Source organism: Gavia stellata, chromosome 1, assembly GCF_030936135.1.
Source record: "Gavia stellata isolate bGavSte3 chromosome 1, bGavSte3.hap2, whole genome shotgun sequence".
Taxonomy (NCBI): Eukaryota; Metazoa; Chordata; class Aves; order Gaviiformes; family Gaviidae; genus Gavia; species Gavia stellata.
In genome coordinates, this window is record NC_082594.1 from 34,256,697 (window position 1) to 34,279,383 (window position 22,687).

At 40.5% G+C, this 22,687-nt stretch overlaps 1 protein-coding gene across 1 annotated transcript in view; it reads left to right on the forward strand.

The window, feature by feature from the left end:
• The first annotated feature begins 14,513 nt into the window (after nucleotides 1-14,513).
• Nucleotides 14,514-22,687, forward strand: part of VWA8 (von Willebrand factor A domain containing 8) — a 105,909-nt gene continuing 97,735 nt past the window's right edge. The window contains exon 1 of the mRNA XM_059827069.1: nucleotides 14,514-14,578. Within this exon, the coding sequence (XP_059683052.1) occupies nucleotide 14,578 (1 nt within the window). The 5' untranslated portion in view covers nucleotides 14,514-14,577. The remainder of the gene's footprint in view (nucleotides 14,579-22,687) is intronic.

Below are 22,687 nucleotides of genomic sequence, written 5' to 3' on the forward strand. Positions count from 1 at the left end.
AGATGAAATTTCACATGTGGGTATACACATGTATATACAAGAAAAACTAGGTTCTATACATTCACATTATTAAATGATACTAAATTTCGAGTGGTGTCATGACTGACAGTATAGCATAAAAACAATGCAACATTTAAGTCGTGCATCTAATTGTTTGTGTATACATGTACGTAGGTATATATTCAACAAAATTTCCCTCCCCATAATTATGCACAGAGATAACAATGTTTCCATTATAACTTTCTCAGCAATGGTTTGAAAAATCAGTAAATATAGTTTCCTTTTGCTGCAAATGCAAAGTCGGAGGCTGAACTCAAGGCTGAATTCAAAGTTTCGGAAAAGTTGACTAATTCAGAATTTTAAGACAATGCTTTAAAAAGCAAAACATTTTATAGATACATGACTCAGAAAAGGCTGAAATTCAAAGCATTTAGCTTGACAGGTGTGTATATATATACACACGCACGGAGGTTAAAAGGAGGCTTTGTACATTCACAGTGTGAAATTACTGTGAATCTGTAGAAAATTTTGAAATGTCTCATTATTTAGAGCATAGCATAAAATCTATTCAGTATTCAGGTTATGCATTTAATTGCTTGCATGCTTGTTGCAATTTATTATTATTTATTATTTTTTCTATAGCTATGATAAGAGGATCAACGTAATCTTCTAATTTAATATCCCAGATTGGTAAGATGTATTCATAAATTATTCCATTGTTATTTTGCCTCATTGACCTTTTACTCTGTTCTGTCAGACCTTCTTGTTACTTAGCCTATCTTTAGCCTCCAGCATTCACGATCTTCAGCTTACAAGAAATTAGGGCAATATCCATAAAAGGATATTTCAATTTAGTTTACCCTGCTTTATACCCAGAAAGCAGCTTCATGGACCTATATTAGGTACTAAGAATGGAATTTATATCCAACCAACACTCTACCTAAAGGGAAACACTGAAGATCATGAAATCTCACCTCTCTTAAGTGTTTAAAGCAACTAATACTGAGGTGCAGAAATGCATCTAGGACTAGATCAACATTTGTAATTCATAGTATCTTTTGGGGACTTAGAAGGCTAAGTTGTCTATGTTTAAATGGAAGGTTAGCTCACTCTTTAGTGGTTGTCCTCTGGGATAATTTTTCAATGGTGAAAACATGCAGGAAATGGGAAATATACTGGAGAAAAATTCTCCCAGCCCCACAGACACTGAGATACCTAAAAACTGAAGTAGAGGTGATAAAGACAGTGACTCAACCCTGGCTTCTACCTTCTGCTAAGCTCCCTCACCATCTTTTTACTGGTGCTGAAGTCTCAACAGGATTTTCCTTGAAACTAGGCTTAGTTCGTTATCGTGAAAGCTTCAGCCTTTCACAAATTATTCTAAAATTTACTCCCGAGCTTACACATAGATCCAAGAGCAGTAACTTTAGTTGAAACAAGCCTGTTTTGAAATCTATTTCAATAACATCATGTTTTACAAAAAATCTCACATCTAAGCTATGCATGTGCAAAACGTCACTCCTGAGTAACTTGTTTCAAATTCTTCTTAAAGTATAGAATAACTCAATCCCAAGAACAGAGGTGAGGGGTGGCACTGGGACAGAAGGGCCCATGAATTCAGCAGGATTTAAGAAATCAGAGGTAGGAAATGCTTTTGGCGCATGAATTTACCTCAGCCACCGCTACCCACGCCTTGCTTTCCAAGGTGTTTTAAACGTTTCCAGCTATGGAGTTCAGCCTCCTTCATATAAAAAAATCACGTCGACCTCGGAGCTGACGCCCCAGCCCTCCTGACTGAACACACCGGAGGTATCAGCCCCCCCGGCGCCCCGCGCTGAGGGGGCGCTGAGGGGACCTGGGGCTCCGCCTGCCATCGCCTCCCCCTGCGGCCGCGGCGGCCCCCGCTGAGGGGGTCCAGGGCTCCCCCTGACATTGCCTCCCCCTCCGGCCAGGTTCCCCCCGCCCCGGCACAGGCTGGGGGGGAAAGGAGACTTCCCCGCCTTCCCCGGGCACCCCGGCGGCACAGGCAGGCTCGGCCCGCAGCCGCCGCCCCCGCGGCCCACGCCGGCCCGTACCCGCCCCGGCCGCCTGTCGGCCCGGAGCTAGTTTCCGGTGGGACTTTGTGCCGCGGCGTTTCCTTTCCCCTCCTTGGCCCGGCCCGCTTCGGCGGCCGTCTCCCCGCGGCCCATGCAGTCGCGGGTGCTGTGCCTGGGTGGCGGGGCCGGGGGCCCCGCCGCGCGCAGGATCCGCCTGCTCCTGCGGCAGGTACTGGGCGGCAGCGCGGCCGCGGCGCGGCGCGGCCGCCTGGAGGTCAGGGCGCTGCACGGCTCAGGTAACGACCCCTGGCCCACCGGCCCGGCCCGGCCCGGGCCTCCCCACAGCCTCCCCCGGCTTCCCTTGCCCCGGCCAACCCCCAGGCCCTGACACCGGGCCCGGGGATGTGGGCAGCCCTGCTCTCCCCTCAGCCAGGCGGCCCGAGGGAGGCCTGGAGGCAGGTTACCACCTTATGGGCTGCTGGTCTGTCCAGTTTGCGCTACCATCCCCGTTTCTTCTTATGCTCGTGACTGTTGCATGAGAGGAAAGGGCAGAGTTCCGTCACAGGCTTGCAGGGACGCTTAGTGTGGCTTTCCATAGCTTCTCTTTCAAAGTGTTTCACTGGCAGTGAGGCAAGGAGCAGTCCCGCAGCCTGTACCTGTGAGAACTGCTCTTCTGCATCAAGCGGCTTATTACTGTCTTGTGATGCTTTCTGTTTCTGCATTGCATGGCTTTGTCCTCCCGCTGAAGCAAACCATATCCATGTCAGGGGTTGCCAAGGCTGATGTGTGTTGGAGTGTGCCTGCAGCGTGTGATAATGAGATAGGGGGTTGACCTTGAGCTTGCGTGTGCTAGGAAGGATGACCTGAACTGTCCTCGAATATCCTCTGGTGACCTTTGAGACAGATGATGGGCCTGGGCAGCGCAGAAGTGGCGTTTGGAAATGGTGACATATGCCTGTGGTAGCTGGCACTTTTCTGGATGAATGCCAAAAGCAACAAAACTACTGAATGCAGAGTGAGTGATGAGCAGCTGTAAATTAGGGAGCTAGAATGACAGCAAGTGATTCTCTTGGTGGAGTACTCACTAAAGCTCTTAATTACACCCTTTAATACCATTTATCTTCATTTTTATTTTTTTAAATCTTTTTATTAGTTGACCAGCTCATTTCTTTAAACATGTGTTTGGTTTCTCAAAGGTTTCTCAAGAACGAAGCCATTGAGGAATTAATAACCATAAAATGCCTTAAAAAATTTTTGAATACAAAATATTTTATTTGTGAAAATTACTAAAAAACCTAGGGTTATTTATCTTAAAAAAATAGGAATAAAAGGGAACAAGTTAACAATGTGTGAAACAAGCGCCTGAAGAAGGTAGCTCAGCACTTTTCAGCCCTTTGTTGGGATGAGTAACCTTAGGAACAAGAAGAAATTCAGCAAAATGAAATGGTAGCAAATGTAGGATTACTAAAAATACTTCATAATTTCCATGTGCTATGGAATGTAACTGAGTTTAACTTAGCAATATTCATGAATACACTGTATATGAATAATAGGAGTATTCCCAGTTACAATCAACGATAATAGTTTTGGTAGAAAGATTTAAATCTCAAAGCTCTAGACAATCTTGTAGTTTATTAAAGGCAGACTAAGAGATAATATTAGGGATATTTGCCCTCCCAGCACCTGAGACATTCATTATGGTGCTTCCTGTGCTCCTGTGAATTTGGGACCTTGCTATTAGGAATACTATTTATTATTCGGGTTTTGGTGGTTTTTAAAATTAATTTTATTTTCAAGATGATTGCATGTCCTCTTGCAGGCCCTATCACTCCTTTGAGGTTACTGAAGTTACAAAGAGATGGTCTGAAATTTTGTGTGCAATACGTGTTTTCTCTATTTCTGTGCGGCTGCTGTAATTACAAGTCTTGTTGTAAGCAGTGTTGAGGTTGCATGTCTTTTCCCTACTGATAAAGAAAATATTTCTGAAAAGGCTGGAAGCTGTTAACAGTCAAGTAAGCAGCAAATTGTTGTCTACCCAGTAATTTGGATCTGACATCCCTGCCAGATCAGATATACTGTCTGTGATGGTACCTTTTAAGTGTAAGGGAGAAACTGTTGCCTGATTTTTGTCCTGTTATAAGTGAAGGAGCCATGCTTAGCTTTTCAGCTCTGTCTTTGTAATGCAAATATGGCTTGTTGGTGCACTGGGGGCTGTGGAGGAACTGCTAGAGCTATCTAGTTGTAAAGTTTAAGAGAAATCTCAAAGTGAAAGACAGAGGCACTCAGTGACTAAAGGGTAATGGGAATATCTAGGAAGGATTTGGGTTTGCGCAGTTTATTTAATGAGGGAAACTTAATTTATAGAAATAAGTGTTGTGGAAGGATGACTATCGGATTAATTTTTAATGCAGGTTTCATGTTTCCTTCCAAAAGACTGAAAATAATCATTTTTGTAGGCTGCAGAGTTATTTGTGATGAATTATTATTTTAAACACAGTATGAGCTGAACAAAGTGAAGTTCTATGTAGCCCAGTTCACTGACGTTTAATTATTTGCATCTATCTGTAAGTAATATGAAACTTGAAAAAATCTGCTGGAATACACAGTATCAGAGATGCTTTAAGGGCTTGGTGGGAACAAATGCTGAATTTGATGAAAACTGAAGAGCTGGAAAAAAGAAAATCATTGCCAGTCAGATAGTACAGGCAAAGGAAGGTCTCTCATGTGCTTTGCTGCACAATGTACATAAACCAACTTACACTTTGTCACTTGTGTAGGCCAGAATATATGCTAGCTTCATTTGCTGTTTTCTGCAGCTCTGCCTGTCCAGGTTCACTTCCTCTGCTTTCCAAAACCTGGTCAGTCCCAGTTCCTAATCAAACACGTGTTTAAAGCCTAAAAGATCTCAGTAATACATACAAGAGTATCCGCTGAGTATAACACTGTCAGTTGTGAAAACTGTATCAGACTTCAGAATCCTGTAATGTTAATCATCAGTGTACAGGATCTAAGTGACTGTGGTAAAAATTTATAATCTGAAAGAAGACTATGAATGGGACCATGTGTTTAGAAGGGGGTTTGGGTGGGTTTTTTTTCCAGGTCTGTCACTGTCTAAAGACTAAAGAACTGGTTGATGATGGATCTAAATGCTTTCCAGCACATTCCCTCTTCTGACTTTTCCTGTGTCGTTATCTTGTTGAAGTTCACATGTTGACAGCTGGGAGTGTGGTTCTGGCAATATTTTTTTCACTGGCAAAACCTATATAAGAGAATTCATTCTTTCGTCTCTCTCTTAACATCCTGCTATTGTTCATCCCCTCCATAGTTGTACTTAGGGGCTGGATTGTGGTGCCTGAAACAATTCCAGTGATTTGATTTACGGCGAGGCCTTATGAACAGTCGTTGCATCAGCACAACCGAGAAGGCAGCGAATGGAGATGGGAATTTTCAAAGCCAGTTGTCGTGAAAGTTTGCAGACTTATGCCTGAGTTATTTCAAATTATTCTAACATTTAAGAGAGAAGAGGTTGATGGAAAAAAAAGAGGCTCTTTTATTAGACACACTGATATAGCTGGAAGAAAGGGATGAGCTGTCAGGCAGATAAGCTTCTGTACGCTCTTTGCTAGGGTTTCACCGTTGTTCCCACGAGTAGATGTCAGTAAATAGCTTCTGAGTTTTAATACTTGGCAGTTGTTCAAAATTTAAATTTTCCTGTTTAGCAGCTGTTACAGTCCTGATACATGTTGATGTGTTCTGCAAATTCTGCCCATTTTAATACATAAGGCTGAAGTCGAACCTGCTTGGCAAACTTAGGGACCCGGGATAGTTGTGTAGGAGATGCCATAGCGAATTTTAAAGCTGTTTTGTCTATTTTCATTATCTTTTCAGTAAATGGGAAGTTTTAAAACCAATTCTGTTGCTTTTCAGTTGTAGTTTCTTTTTAGTTGAAATATGTTACTGAAATTATATTAATGCATTTGATGCCTAGGCTCAGTTTAGAATAAGACTGATAGTCTGGCTTTTCTGCACTGAGCAAACTGTACTTCAGGAATCTTCATACAGTTTTAAAACACTGTGAGCTAATTTTTCACAGAAGTAGCAATCGTCACGGAAGATTTGAAAGGGAACACTGGGGATGTAGTGGGCATCTGTTACCATATGTCTAAGAGGAGGTAGTGGATATCGTTTTCAACAGGCCGCTAGCAGAAACCTCCCACTCATGGGCCCTCATGGTCATGGGGGATTTCAACCATCCAGACATCTGCTAGGAGGGTAATCTGGCATTGTGCATGCGCTCTTTGTAGTTTCTAGGCTGTGTTGGTAAAAATTTTGTAACGCCAATGCCAGAGCACCTGGTCGGGGTAACTGTTTGCTTCATCTGATGCTCATAAGCAGGGAAGAACTGTGGCTGGTTTGGTCATAGATGGCAGTCTGGATTGCAGTGACTAACATGATTGAGTTGTGGATCTGGAGGAAGGCCGGGAAGGTGAGCAGCAGAATTAGGCTCCTGGACTTAAGGACTGCAGGCTTTCACTTACTCAGGAGATTGGTAGGTAGAATCCCTTGGATAGCAACCATGAAGAAGAAAGGTGCCCAGGAGAGCTTGAAGATTTTTAAACAAAACTTAATGACAGCTCAGGATTGAACCATTCCACAGTGCAGGAAGATTTGGTATTTCAGCAGGAGGCCTGCTTGGCCAAGCAGGGAACTTCTTAGTGAACTAAAACACAAAAAAGGGGCATACAAAAGTGGAAATGAGGACAGACAACAGAACAGAAATGTAAAAGTGCTACTTGGTATGTAAGGACAAACCCCCTGTGATAAATGACTGAATCCCGAATAGGATTACAATTAAAGTTTACAATTTATTAAACGAATAGAGGCAAGCAAACAGCGCTGGGTGTGCCGGGAGTCTCTGCTCCACCAAGACGCACACCGTAAAGTTCTTGTTTTCGGTTTATATTTCTCCTGCTGCTACATATTCATAGGAAAGGTTGGTCTTTGTAAATGAATTCCAGGAATAGGCGTGTCTTCTTTTAGCGTATGCCTTCTTCACCTCTTGGGGTCTTCTTGTCTCCCATCTGGTGGTCGGTGAATGAAGTCAGTAGTCATGCGCCCTATAGACTTCTTTTGCTTAATACTATGCGGTTAGCAACAAAACCGGTTTTGAAATGTTTGTCAGGCAACCTTTGCAAGATACAAGAACTATATACACTAACCACTCTGTTTTTCTTAGACTTATGGGAACTATATACATTAACCACTCTGTTTTACTTAGGCTTATGGTTAACAAGGGTATGTAGGACAGAAGGTCACATTTCATCATGCGGCCCTAGCATTGTTCCCTATTGACACGAATCAGATGAACACATTTCACACCCCTACTGTCTGACAAACTGCAGATCTTTAGTCCAGAATGACCTCTATAAACTTGAGGACTGGGCCAACAGAAACCTCAAAATGTTTAAGAAGGAGAAGTGTGAAGTTCTGCTACTGGACTTAAGTGTTGCTGTGTGTCACTACAGGCTGGGGAGGGACTGACTGAGTAGCAGCTTTGCTGAAAAGGCTGTAGGATTGCAGTGGATGTCTCGTTGAATATGAGCCAACACCTCATAGCAAATAAGGTGAACCACAGACTGGGCTACATTAGGAGGAGCGTGGGCAATGGTAAAGGGAGGGTTCATCTCTAGAAAGCACTGGTGAGGCTCTGCCTGGAATGCTGTGTCCAGTTTTGGCTTCCCTAGTTCTAGGGAGATATTGAGAAACTCAGGGAGTCCACTGCAGGGCTACCAAAATTGTTAGGGGCCTAGAGCACCTGATGGTGAGGAGAAGCTGAGGGATCTGGGCTTGTTAGGTTTGCAAGGAGAGGCCTAAGGGAGGAGAAATCTGTTGGCAACTTAAAATTATAATTACAAAAATGATTAAGTCTAACTCTACTTAATAGTGGCAGATAATATATCAAGAGGTAGTCATCACAAACTGGAGCTTGGGAGGTTCAGACTGGACAATAGGACAAACCTTTTTACTAGGAGAGTAGTGCAGCAGGGGAAAAGGTTGGCTAGAAAGGCTGTGGAACATCCATCCTTGAAGGTTTTTGAGACTCAGTCAGCCAGAGCCACAGCTCATCAGGTCTCATCTCGTTGGTAAGCTGATGTTGAGCAGGAAGTTGGAGATGACAACCAGTATTTCTAAACTGTTTTGGTAATTGATGAAATGGCTAGCCTAGTACTTCTTTGATGTGGTAAGCATATTACTGAGAGATATTCTGAAATTTATATATCAAGTCTATGTGAGATCATAATGGTATTAAACGTATTTAAAACTGACTTTTCACATCATAACACTTTTGTAATTGAGCATCATTAGACTCCCTACCTTCAGGGTATGCTATTGGCCCAAATGAAAAATAGCTCTCCGCTAAGAAATGATTGTAAGCTTTCTACATGACTGGATGTCAGGTAAGATTCTGCATTCGTGTTGATGATCTTCTGCTAATGCAGAAAAATCGAGGAAAAGGTTCACTTCCTGGAGTAAATACCGAGATTTTGTTTTAATGACACTTTGGACTTTAATCAGTATAGAGAATCATAAGCCTAAAGCAGACAATTGAAAAATCAAGCATTAGCTTCAGAACTGAAGTTTAAAAAAATAGAAGGTCTAACAATAATGTTGAGTAGAAATCAAGTAATATTCAGATTTTATGTTTGAAGTAATTATTTTGGTTTCTTAGAGGGAAAGACTTACTTTCTTTTGCTCATAAAAAAAGGGTGACTTAAGTGGTTTTTTTTGCTTAGACTGGAGATGGGTTTTATTGTGTAAACATCCAACTATTTCAGTGAGCGGCAGCTGTCAGTCTGCAGTGTCCTGTTGGCAGCAGCTGAGCTCCATCTCATCTGTATGTGAAGGCAGTGGTGGTCAAGGAGCAAACCTAGTGAGTGCAGGGAATGGGTTTCTTTCCCTCATAAACGTGTTTGGGAAGCTGCCAGTACCAATATAAGATGCAGAATAGGTTACAGTGTTACCCAGTGACTATGTGTAATATTTACAGCCATGGAGATGGCCGGTAAGAGCTGGTATGAAATGAGAGAAATAGTTAAGTTGTGTAGATAGGGCTGCTTTTTTTTTTTTTCTTTCTGAATAATGTACTCAGAAAAGTTGAGGAAAAAGAAAGAAAACAAATCCTGGAAAGTGTCATTTGTGTTTCTTCAAAATAAGTTGGCTCTTCAAGGATGAGGGCTGACATTTTTCTGTGCCCTTATGGAAATGTGCTGGATAAGTATCAGTTAAAAGTATCATTTGTTTTTTTTTTTCTTCTCCTTTCCTTCCCATTAGAGTGAAATTAAGACCTAGAAATATACGTTTGAATATAATAATAGATTTTGAACTTTCCTCTAACAGGTGTGATCTTATCACACAGAAATTAATGTTAGCAGAGCTTAGCACCTTCACAGTTTTAATATGCTCTTGCTGTTACTGGCTTTTGAGACCAGATGGATGGTCTGTGTACAAGTGAATGTGTAATATACTAAGATGACTGTTGGAGTGTGTTAATCTCACATAAATTCAGGACTAAAGAGGCCAAAAGGCAATAATTTCAGCCACCTAAAAACTCAACGTTCCTGCAGCTTCATTGCAGTGTCTTATAAAAACCCTGATACTATAAAGATTTACACATGAGATTGGAACTGTTTCTGTTGTGCACTCAAAAAACTAAACACATATATAGATCTGTGCAGGGTGTTTTCTTCTGCTGTACGATTTCATTGTTTAAAAATAGCCATTTCAAATTTATTCATTACCTTCTTTTTTCTTAATGTGTTATTTCACCAGAAAAATGGCGAGTAGAAGAAATAAAACTTTTTTCCTGCTTCTTAAGTTCTTAAATTGTAGTTGAGATGCAATCTGTTTATCTTCAAATATGATCAGCATTGCTGTAAATAATTTAAACAGCAGTGGCTTTTTCTTCTCAACATATAGGAAAAAATAGTAGGATTAGAGAACAGCCTCTTCTTGGGAGGGGGAGAGGAGAAGAGGGATAGTTGGTGTGATACTAGCTTTTAAATAGAAGACTGGTCAAAGGTGCCAAGCGCATAATAAAGCTGCATTTTCAAGAAGCCTTCTTACTGAGATTATAACATAAAAGCATCCACAGTGGGTCAAAACAAAGGTCCATCAAGTCCTACTATTCCGTATTGGAGAACAGTGAGTAGGAGATGCTGGGGAAGAATAAAAGCTCAGGGTTTTCATGCAGGGGTGCCCTGCCAGAGTGCTCTCCCAGCCTCCGGCTCCCTCCTCTGCAGTTCAGGGGCTTGGAGCTGGAGGTGGTGCCTTTCTATTCAGTAGCCCTCAGTGGACTGAGTGGAAGAAATAGGCCTGCTCACCTGAAGAGCCCTTGTCAGTTATTGTAAAAGGCAGATGTAGCTATTAATACTGTTTTCTGTTTAAAACATAGCTCTAAAGAAGAGAGCGCGTCAGGTTCAGTGCATTGCAGTTACTGCAATGCTGTATGTGCATGTGCGGGTTGCCATTTTGCCAGAGGTGCAATTCACACCGGTCTATTCCAGATGCAGTATGCATGTGTTGAGGCTGTTTTCATACCTCCTTATTTTACAGAGTCTCTTCAGGGTCCTGTTATTGGGTCATGATCTTTATGTGCTGCCAATTTCTGACCCATATTGCATGGGCTCTTGAACGACCTGCTTTGTCTGTATGTTGTCTGTCCCCTAAATGGGATGTCCCCCTTACCTTTTGGGTTCTGGCTTATTTGGCACTTGCTTTGTTTCAGCAGCCATATCTCTTTGTGTACATTGGGCACTGCTTGTATCCCACTGTTTTCCCCAAAAACTGTGGTACCTAAGATTACTGTTCTCTGTGTGGGAGATAAGAAACCAGGGGCACATCTTCATTGCTTGCCTAAGCAAGCCTGATATAGGCTACAAAGTTTCCATTGCAAAACCCTGTGTGTATAGCTTTTGTCCACAATTAGCATGGTAGTAGCTTGTGAGATGGGTTGGAGTATTCATGGGCTATTCCATAGTTTGTGGTGGAGTCAAATAATTTGGGATACATGTTCTCAAACTATGAGTCTTGCTGGTTTAACACCACCATTTTATCAAGCAGGCTGTTGTCAGTTCCTTGCCAGCTGGTGAAACATTGGAAAGAGCCTGTCCAGGATGACATCTCTGTTCAAAGAGTTTGGAAATGCAGTGGAATGGAGTAACCAAACATGAGATTTTAAACAAGTACAGAAGAAACAAATGAGACAAGAAAATACAGCCCAGGTGGAAGTGTATGATAAGATTAGTGGGCTAATCCCTCCTGTGCTTATTCAGCTAAGAAAATAGGCTCTGCTGTCTTGGTTTATTGTTGCTGAAAGTTCTATTAAACACTGCTGATATTTTTGCTTTTTGGACAGATGCGAGCTGGAGGCAACATTTGTCTCCAGGCAGCAACAAACCTGCTAAAAGCTGAATGCTCTGACTGTATGCTAGGGATTTTGTGTGCTCAGCTCTTTCCACATCTTGCATATAGTTCACTCTCAGCCCATTTTTCATGAAAGTTTGTAGGGTCCATTGATGGCTGGAATATTTGTGGAATTTTTGGACATGATTACATGTGTTGATCAAGGGTTAGCATGTTATGGACTGACAGATACCATCAGAAGAGATGTATTTTCCATTTTTCACCTAGACCAAACTCAGTTGTGGGTTTGGTTTTTTTTTTTAGGGAATACAGGAAATCAACTAAGGCTTCTCACTACTGTTCCAATAAAGTAGGTAATTAAAATTCTGTCCTGTAGATGATATCATCATTCCAATGTATTGAAAAAGTTTGACACCTTGTTTCGGCATCTTGTCCCTACTGTGTTTTGGAAGACTGTATATGCATGAAAGAGTATTTACAACTGAGCTGAGGTGATTTAAGCTAGGAGCTAATAAGTCGTATACTCTTGTCTCATTGCGTGTTGGCTGGGGAATGGTGAGAAAATAAACTGGCACTATTTTCCTAAGGATATATCAGGCAACCTGCTCTTTTTAGAATGTTAAAATTCTTCCTAGCTGAGCTAATGAGAGAGGTGTCAGCTTTTGCAGGAAGCAGTGGGCTCCTAGGATGTTTTCATCAACTTGGAGACATTTTGGTCAATGCTTTAGCTGTTCCCCAGTGAGAAAGAGCGATTGGAGCTGCAGCAGAAGAAAGGGAAAGGGAGATGATGCTTAAGCAGTAAAACAGTTTTTCTTACTTTAAAACTTTGAGAAGTGGGCAAAACCCTGGGAGAGCCACAGCCTAGATTTTACTCCCTGCAGTGGTTGTGTCTGTTGTCCAGTGACTCTTTAAGATATATAACAGCTCCCAGAATGGGGACCAGGCCCCTAAGCCGTTGCAGGACTTTCTTTTGGAGTGAGTTTGAAGGCTTCAGGCTGAAGAGGCCACAGTACTCTTGGGTGCATCTGAACTACAAATTTAACGAGGGCCAGGAAATGAGCTAAAGCCCTAGGCTGCTGCCTAATCGTTAGCTTAGCCCCAGCTCTGTTTGGGACCATTCCACTTCTCTGCTCCTGCACAGATCTGCCAGAGAAGGGTGCTTAGCTCTAGCAGGGTGGGAACTTCTTGGTGTTGCTTGTCCTTAGGACCAGGGATGAACCCTTGGCCACCTTCTATTTGGCAGTACTGCTGTTGCCTAAGTCTCCCACTTTCTGGCAAGCCATTGAAGCACTGTATTGTTGCGTAAAATGTGGGAACAACCACCAGCTTACCACCTTCTGCCAATATTTTAAGGAAAAATTGGGGGGCTGATTATTTGGACTTCAGGAGCAACATAAAGATCCACGTGCAGGCATGTATGTCAGACTGTGAATCCCAGTCTCAGCATTGTTGTTAAGCCCTTATATTTGGGAGGAAATCAGCTATAATCCTTTCTTCGCTGCTTCCTGTTTGTTGCTGTAGGTGATTCTCCTCTGGCTGCTATAAATCTAGTCCTAAATGTGTAACCTTTCCCATGGATTGTGTGAGTCATGTCAGAATCTGGGGATTCTCAGTCCTCTGAGATGAGCAGTAACATCTGGGTATGCTGGAAGAGAACTGCATTTGAGTGCAAAACTAGAGTCACTGCTGACTGAAAGGAGAGCTGCTGTATGTATGGGAGGAGTTTTAGTTGCCTCTGTTAATTTGGACGAGCTTCCCCTTCAGCATCTCCCTCTCTGGTTCCAGCATTGGTCTTCCGAACTCTTTGACTCCTTACGTGGTGCTGGAGATAGGCAACTGTAGACTGGGTCCTCTTGGATGGAGTAGGGCAAGGTGCAGATCTACAAAAGGATTTTTAAGAGTTGGATCTTGTTTGTGGGCTGTGTGCTTTCTACATCTCATTTCTGAGAAAAGCACAAGAAACAGTTCCAAAACTTTGCATCAAATCATGGAAGGGTAGTGTAAGCAGAGTGCTGTGGCAAAACCGCACCCGTGTGCAGCAGTCTTAATCCAGTAATGCTCTCCATCCTCACGCATGTGCTACAGTGCCTGTTGGGCAGTGAAGGTGGTGTTATCTTCAGCAACAGCAATGGAAAAAACTTTTTACTAGAGTCATCTTAGTTCCATGGTCTTAATACTTGTGAACTCATTTGCATGGCCCGGATGGTCTCTTGAAAAAAATAAACTTTGAGTTTGTTACCAGTCTGCAGCTCATTTTCTTGGCTTCATGGGTTTTGGGTGTTGTGCTGTTTTTCTGTGTGACCACCACCGCCTTGGTGCTTGCCCATATTTCCTGGGTGCAAACTAGATTTCACTTTTGATTTCCACAAGAAAGCACACAGGGCATGCCCTGCAATTTAATTCAGGCCTGTGGTTGCAGAAAGACAGCTCAGACAGGCGGGTCCTAGTAAAAGGCTAGTAAATAAAATGGCCAGGTGCTTTAGTTTTGGTGAAATCCAGAGCAAGAAATGCTTGAGACATCTCAAACCTTGGAAACGTGCCAGGTTCTGCAGCCATACAGTCAGAGAGTGCAGGAAGGGCCCACTGGCATGAATACGTACTTTTTACCTCCAACAGATACTGTTTCAGGCTGCTCGGGAAAATCATCAGCCCTACAAGTGTTTCTTACTGCTAGTTCTGCAGACAAACAGGCTAAAGATTTAATTTCAATAAATCAGTGATGGTAGTAGCTGGAATGGGCTTCTACAGTGAGCTTGAATTCCGTAGCTCCCAACAAAGTAAGTTATGGTTATAACAACAGCAACAAGAACAACAAAAAAGTCAAGGAATACTAATTAAATGTAAATTGTCCTAGTAGCTGATCTACTGAAAAGCAGCAGAGCCTAATTAGTAAACTAATAGTTCTCAAACACATTAGAGGCTGCTTTGTGAAGACGCAGTCAGCCTTACCACAGCAGGCCTATGATTTAAACTTTAATATAAGGACATTAAACACTCAAAAATTATCTTGGAACTAAAAGACTTCTTTTCTCTTTTTTTAGGTGATACTGTCACTATTGGAGATGTGTCTTTTAAACTCAAAACACCGAAGAACCCAGAACTTGTTCCGCAGAACTACAGTAAGAATCTGCTTTCTTTTTGAATGAGTTTCAAGGCTTTATTCAAAAAACTTTTACTCACTCAAGTCACCCCACTGACTTTACTGAAATTATTTAAGAAATTTGTTTTGAAAAAACATGCAATTTGCGGAAGGCTATCTTTGCCAAGTTCTTTACTGTATCGCTGGTTCAGCTGGTTATATAGGAATCTCTTAACTTTGAATGTACCTTGTCCCATTGGTCCGTGAGACAGTAAAAGGATCATTTGTGTATGTTTAAATATTTTGTTCAAAAGGTGTCTCATCCAGCAATTACTTCTAAAAAGAATACAGTAATCTCAAATTATTTGGTCATAAAACTGTGGCAGTTTACAATTATCATTCAATTGCAATATGATTATGTGTCCTAGGAGTTTTCTGCTGTATGGCAGATGTTTGGTGTTTTTCTACTGTGATATTTAGTATTCCCAGATTGTCACATTATTGTTGTCAGCACACATACAGCTCTTTGCAATCCAACAAGTTAATGAGAAGTCAATTGCATTGTGATAAAAACGCTATCAAATACTTACAAAAGACACGGCCAATTATGCTCATTAACGATGTGCATACATGTACTTACAATTAATTCACATTATGTTTTGATACCTTATTTAAAATGCCACAGATTTGCAGCTTTCCGTATTTCCTGTTTGTTTGTTGAGAATACATGCTTCTTGAGCTTTTTCTTTTGCACTGTGGATCAGCAAGTGAATCATGTTTTCACTGTGGAATTTCCTAGGACAGTACAGGCCAGCTATTTCCTGAGGATCCAAAATGATCAGTTGCCATTTGTTCAGCACTTTCACATGTAGGCTGCTGCATGTCTGAAATTTAAATTAAAAAAAAAAAAACAACTGATTTTTCCACCCAGATAAATTTTCAGACCAAAACCAAGCACACATGGCATTCTAAAGGGGTATGTAAGTCTTATACTACACTTAGACAGGGACAAGCATTGAGAACTCCCAGTGACTGTCATTGCTGGGCTTGCAAGGTTCTGTAGCTGGAAACTGAGTGTAATCATTCACTTAAGTGAATTTGCTTTCCAACATGTCGAAATTAATTCCATGACCTTTTGAAGCAGACACCAAGAAAACTGCTGGGGCACTGGAGTTCTTTGGTTTTGTTTATTCTTTTAGAAGGATGGCATTGATAATATCAACAGTAGACTTGCCACTGCACAGCTGGCAGGATGGCAGGTAACTGCTGAGAGAGAGATACTGGGGGCAAGAGGAATGTTACAAGTGTACAGGGAGTGCTACTGGTGCAGTATCAGAAAGGGCAGGAGCTGCTGCGGGAAGGTTTATGTTGTTGCCTTCCTAAGCAATAGTACTTCAGTTCATCAGACAGGCTTTGCGTGGCCCTGCTTGAGCAGCAGGGTTGGACAAGATGACATCCAGAGGTCCCTTCCAACCTCAAACGTTCTGTCTTTCTGTGATTCCTGATTTTGTAGTAACTGTGGGATAGTAGACCTGTGTTACTACTGACATGTTTAGATTACCGTTTCTTAATTCTATTCTGACATGCAACATTTCTTCTGAAACGTTTGTCCATCGAGAAGTGTAGCAGGAATATAGAATCATAGAACAGTTTGGGTTGGAAGGGACCCTTAAAGGTCATCTAGTCCAGCCCCACCTACAGTGAGCAGGGACATCTTCAACGAGATCAAGTCTGCCAGTAGTCTGGTAGGCCAGATCACTGATATGCATCTGGCTTGTGGGCTGCTTAATTCCCATACCTCAGTAGGCATCACACTGTGATGCTTTCCTACCAGGTGATCTAAGTTACCAAAGATATCCAGTGCCATGTGTCTGCCCTTGATGTTACGGGGGTAGCCCACAAGGACAGGGTTTCTGTTTCAGACTGTAATGAGACTTCCTATACGTCACGAGTTCCCTGGGAATGCGGCCAAACAGTTGAGAAATGCTGCTCTGTATTAATACTTTTTATAGCTTCTTAAGTGATAGATTTTTGCTTTTCATCATTTATTTTATATGCCTATTTTCTCATTTTGATCATAAAGTAAGGACATTAGTCATTGACATAGACAACTGATGTGATCTGTTTCACTTATTTACATTTCTTGTAGATTGTTTTGTTTTCTGGTTTTCTGTGCTGTACCAGATGTGTTAATTTTAACAATGCCTCCCTGCCTTCCACTCTTCCACACCATGCCAGTCACTATTACATGTTTTGGTCAATCTGCACTTTTCAGAGAGGTAAATGTTAGCTCAAAATTGCTGTAACAGCGTCTCTTTCATTTCTTTGGACTGGGAAGGTAAGAGAATTATGAAAACAATTGGTAGAATCAAAGAATCAGAGATTTATCTAGTTAACAAATATAAGAAGGAAAAAGTAGTTGAAAACTAATCTGATGGCAAAAAAGTTATTAAACATGGAACTGTACAGAATGATGGGATCTTAGCTAAAATCTGATACTACAACTAAAAGTAATGTTTATTAGCACATATTAGGTGTATTATTAGTTGTTTCTCTTTTTTTTTTTTTTTAAATAATCATGACTGAAAGGAGCCTGTGTCATGCTTGGGATACTGTTGTTTATCAGTAGGATTGCTTAAGGTACAAAATTTTGCTTATAAACCTAAACATTAAACTAGTTAAAATTAAGGTAGAATGCACGTGTATTTAATAGCAGAAAATCAATTTCAAATACTTGAGTACAATTTCTTTGTATATTTAAATTTAGGAATTTTTATTATCTCTTAGTGCTTAAGTTCTATGGTTATGTTACTATGGAGAAGAAAGTTATATTCCTTTAGTGAAATTAAGTATATCGTTTTGGTTTGATGTCAATTATCGCCTCTTTGTGAGGCATTTAGAGAGTATCTGCATTACTTAACACATTTTTTCTTGTTTTAAGAGTACTTTTTGTTTTGCTGTGTGAATGACTGCTGTAGATACAAGATGTTTTGGTGTAAAATAGATGAACATAATTGCATATTTATACTAAGCTATAAACAGAAATGTTAAATATTTTGAATTTTTATTATAGTAACTACTGTTACATTTAAATGACCAAGCTACTTACCTGATTTCTTTTAAACTAAGACTAGAAATAATTTGGTCATCCACTTAAGTGGGAAATATCCCTCAAAACATCTCACACATTGTAATGTTTGCAGTGGAGGAGGAACTAAGAGGAGGGAATTGAAGGAGTTACAGTTCATTTACTAGTACTGCATATGATATTGTTTTCTAGCTCATCATTTGCGTAGAATAGAATGTTTCTGCTTTTGTTATTCTGCCAGATAAAAGCCATGTTAAAATGCAGTGATGTTGAAAGTGCATATCTATAATTTACAGCAATTTTTAGGGATGTTATAACTTATTCTAAACTCAGCATTATTATTCTAGGCTTAAAAATAACCTTAAAAATCTGAGAAAAATTGTGACCAATAAGGAATGTAAATGTATTAAGTATCTACAAAACTTTACATTTGTCATTTTGTTACATAATTGATACCAAAATATGTCATTCTTTGTGTTACCAAATTAAACTGATTTATAACTCCTTTTTTGAACCTTGTTACATTTTGCAGAAATGGCTAGGATAGGTCCTGCTGGTTACCTTATGTTTTCATGTCTTTGCTTTCCAGGTTTTATGCTAGGTACCTAGCAAGTTCTGTATGAAGCACTCCATTTTGTGTGTTAATGTAAAATATTAATTTGTTTTGCTGTTGTTGGCAAATGGCTTTTTCTTGGAAGATGGTAATTAAAGGTACATAAAATCTGAATTGTTCTTATTTTTTTTATAAGTGACAAGTAAAAATGAGTCATACACAAGGGAATTTTGTTAATGGGATTTTTGTCATACCTGTATCTGACATTTTCTAGAAAGAGGGCACTTATTTTTGCACTGCTTGTTCTTTTATCAGTGAAAATAAAACCTACATTTTAAAAATCTCTCCATGCCTGAAAACCACAATTTTTTCTTTAATTATACTTTGGAGAAACTTTTTACGTCTCTCCATGATAGTTTAGATCTAATATTGAATTGTGAGAACTCACAATATTTTTTTTTTTTTACTTTGAGTTCATGTCAGTGCACTGCTTTCATTAATGGTTTCTGGAAATTTTATGAAAATGACGATGTACCTGATATTTCATGTATTTATTAATCTTGACAAAACAATTCCTAACACAGCTCTTCCAGGACACTCTGTTCAGTGATGGCGAATCCTTGTTAAGGCAGGAAAAAGGGATGTTCTCTTGCAACACCACGTCGGCTCTGCTGCTCTCTGAAGGTGCAAGTGCATCTGGGAGTTTGGCTGTAGTCATGTTACATGCAACTGCTTTGAATTGTGGAAGATTAATATCAAATAGTGTGTGGTTTTGTGCCAGGTGTCCTGAGTCTGAGCACCCTCCCCAATGTGTGATCAAAAGTTACATGTGTGTGTACAAGGGATTAAGTGATAAATCCTGTTAGTTTTGTCAGTTGAGATATATGGAAGACTAATTATCGTGAGGAATTTAAACAGAAGGTTTGTGTATATAATAATGAAATACAAAAAAAGTAGCACTAAATGGATTTTTGTGTTTGAAAGGGAATTGTTTTAATGTTGAGGAAATTGGGGTTATTTCTCTGTAGTAGGCTCAGTGATGCCAGCAGTTCCTGTTATTTATTCTTCACCTGCAAGATCAGTATTACCTTAACAGTAAGGTGCTTCTGTGTCCTTCTCCCAGAATGGTATGCACCACGTGCTGAAGCAGGGACAAGCGTGTGTGTTCAGTTACTGCTCAAAGTAGGTTCAGATTTGCTCTGGAACCTGTGTTCATTCCTCTTTGTGTTAACTTTAAATCTGAGTGTCAGAGTGCAACACATTACAGAGACAGGCTGTATTGCAGAATGACTGTAATTTTGTGCTAACAAAGACTTTTGTCATGACACTTCTTCTTTCCTAGCCTAAGGAAAGATGTCTGTTGTCAGAGATGGTGATTATTTCAGCAGTTTGAGTTTTCAGGTAGGCTTGCAGCTGCAACTGCTACTTGGCTGTTACCACCTAATCCAGAATCTGAAATACTGGGTTTTTTGTCAGTAGAGCTCTGAACGTTTTACACCATTATCCCCTTTTTGTCTATACTGAGAGTGAGGCACAGGGAGACACGGGACATGGAAACCTTCAGCGAAGGTCTGGGTGGAGCTCAGGGAGTTGTCTGTGCTGTTCCTTGTGCCTCAAAGCGGGGTCAGTGAATCCAAACTGTTCTGAGAGATGTTTGTTCTCCTCATTCTTAAAATGTGCTGGTGACATAGATTCCAGAACCTCTCTGCACACTTTGCTCCAGTAATTAATGATTCTTTTGTGAAAACAGCTTTTTGTGATGCCTCATTTAGATCTTTTTGGACATAATTCTAGTTCCCTGGGGCTTGTTCTATCTAACATAACCATGATGTACAGATTGCTTTTTTCTTCACTGTGATTCTGTCTTGCATATTGGAAAACAGTTGTTATGATTTTTGGTCATTTCTTTTCTAGACCGAATTCAACTTCTTCAACTTTTCCGTATCTTCCAGACTTTTCATCATTCTTCTTTCTCTGTTCTAGAATCTCTCAAACTTATCTGTGCTGGAGTGAGCTGTTGTGCTCAAAAGCAGACACAATATGTCCCTCCAGTTGGAGTCTGAGCTACAGTTAACTGCTCTGGCTATGTATTTTCCTACGAGTTGTACATCTAGCTAAGAATAGCTTCATTTATTCCATGTTTATATGTCACTAAGAGAAACTTAGTCTTCTGAATCCCATTCAGTGTTCCTTCCACAAAGCTATTTGGTTTTACATGATTGCTTTATATTCTCTTTTCATTCATACTCACATGGAGAAATACGATTTACCTATGCAGATCTTACACCTTCCTGTGAAGCAATTGACTCGGAGGAATCAATGATAAATGAGTTTACGGTCTTATCCGAGAAGTAACTTCCCCCTTTCTAAGCCCCTGCAAAGACTTGCAACTTGTTTCCTTACCACCGCAAGAGCAAAAATTGTTGGAATGAAGACCGTTTCTATGAAAAATTTATGAGGAAAAAGAGTGTTCCAGTGAAAACTGTCTGTGATATAACCACGTTATGAGACTTTGAAAAATCCTTGGGCTCTGTGCATCAGCATAAAATTGGAAGAGCAGCAATGTTTTACTTGTGAAGTGCTAAATGAAAGCAGCTGAAAGCAGGCCACATAGGAGTGCCTCCCTCTTCACCTCGGCCATGCTGCCTCCTTCACGGTGTGCTGGGCAGCTTGCTCTCTTCCTTCATTGTCCCCCAGCCTGAGCAAGCTGTGAAATAAGTCTCAGTGAGCTCAGAGTTTTGAACATTTTAAATTTGTGGAATGTATTTATGTTTTCAGACAAAGACCTTCCTCCTCATCCCCTCCTTCTTTAACTGTATTTTACAGTGGCCACCCCCTGTGCTGGATATGCTGCAAATTACTGTGGAAAGCTAAAGGACCCCCTTGGTAATCAGAAGAGAGGGAGATCTTTTTCCCCTCATGAACTTTCACTTCCCCTGATAAAAGGAGCCATTCTCAAACTCTGAACACGCATGGTAGCAAAGGTTCAGGGTACGCAGAGGTCTTTTTAATTCTGTTGAAAATTACATATGTTGGTGTCTTCTAAGTGCCTGTTGGTTATTATGATATTGACCAAACTAGAGTCATACAAGGACATGAGCTCTAATGTATGTTGTACCACATCTGGAATAGATATTCTTGGTAATCAGTTCATTTAACTGTCTGCATCTGAACAGTGGAAAGAGATAGGTGCCTCCTTCATTTATGGGATTTCTTCTGTAGGTGAGACACAAGGACTTGCCAGCAGATACCGAATGCTATTTCCAGTGAATCTTACTGCTTCAGTGAGCGTAGCATGTGCCAAGAATTCAAGTATGAGTGAACTGTAAAATTTCTGAGGCTAGCATAGCCATTTCAGTCTTGATTTTTATCAAAAGCTGATTGTGGATCAAACAAGAGCAGCTGCTGCATTTGCTTCAAAAGCTATCTACAACATTTTTTTCTTTTCTCATTTGGGGATTTCTCCATTCAGCTTCAACTGCTCACTTCACAAAATGTTTGCGCAGATTCTGCTAGGTGTTGTCCTACTTATCATGTATTACAAAGCAATAGAATGCAATTTCTTTCGCTGGCCATCCTTGATAGATAGGAATAGCAAATTGTAGCACCAACTACTCTCCTGCATGTGCCAGATGGTGTCTTTGAGAATACACTGTAGAGGCTTCCTACGCACCATCCTGCAAATTAAGAATATAGGGCCAGCTACTCAACTAGCGCAAATCAGCAGAGTGCCACTAAACAGATTGTGCAAACCCAGTTTGCATTAGATGCTATCTGACTCATGGGATAATTAATAAAAATTGCTGTAATATACATGCTGATGCTTTTTTCAGCTAATTTGCCCTGTCTTCTAAATGTAATAGAAAATTATTATATACTGCTTCTAGTAAAGTTAATATACAGTACTTGAACAGAGAGGAGTTTTTTCAAGTCATGTTAGAGAAAACGTAAATGCTTTGCAATGCAGATGCCACAGTAGAAGTAATCTGAATATATAGAAATAATATTCAAGATACTGTGTATGTGCCTCTGAAGTTGCTTTTGAAAAGCATGCTGTGCTTTGGAAACAGTTTATGCAGTATAGACTGCATGTACTAAAAACGTTGTATTCTTCTGGTTTTTAGAAGGACGTAGCTGGGAAACTGAAGTAGGCTTAATATCTGGAGTGATATACAGATATTAGATGTTAGAACAGAAAGAACTGACAAGTGGAAGCTGCTGTCATGACAGTTCACCTTAGGAAATGCTTGCTTTGAATTTTTGGCATTCTTTGTAACGGGCTTCTTTTGAGTGAGTTTGTGGATGGTCAGTGTACTGACTTTGTGATTGAAAACATGTATTATAATTGATCCAGCTATAATCTGTATGGGAGGAGAATGACGTGAATGGTGAAGCAATAAAACCATTTTCTAGGAAATGTATCAATGAGGAATTGTGTCTTTCATGTCCTTTTCTCAAAAAAAAAAAAAAAGCAAAGTTAGGAAATGCTAAGAGATTTTTAAAACTTT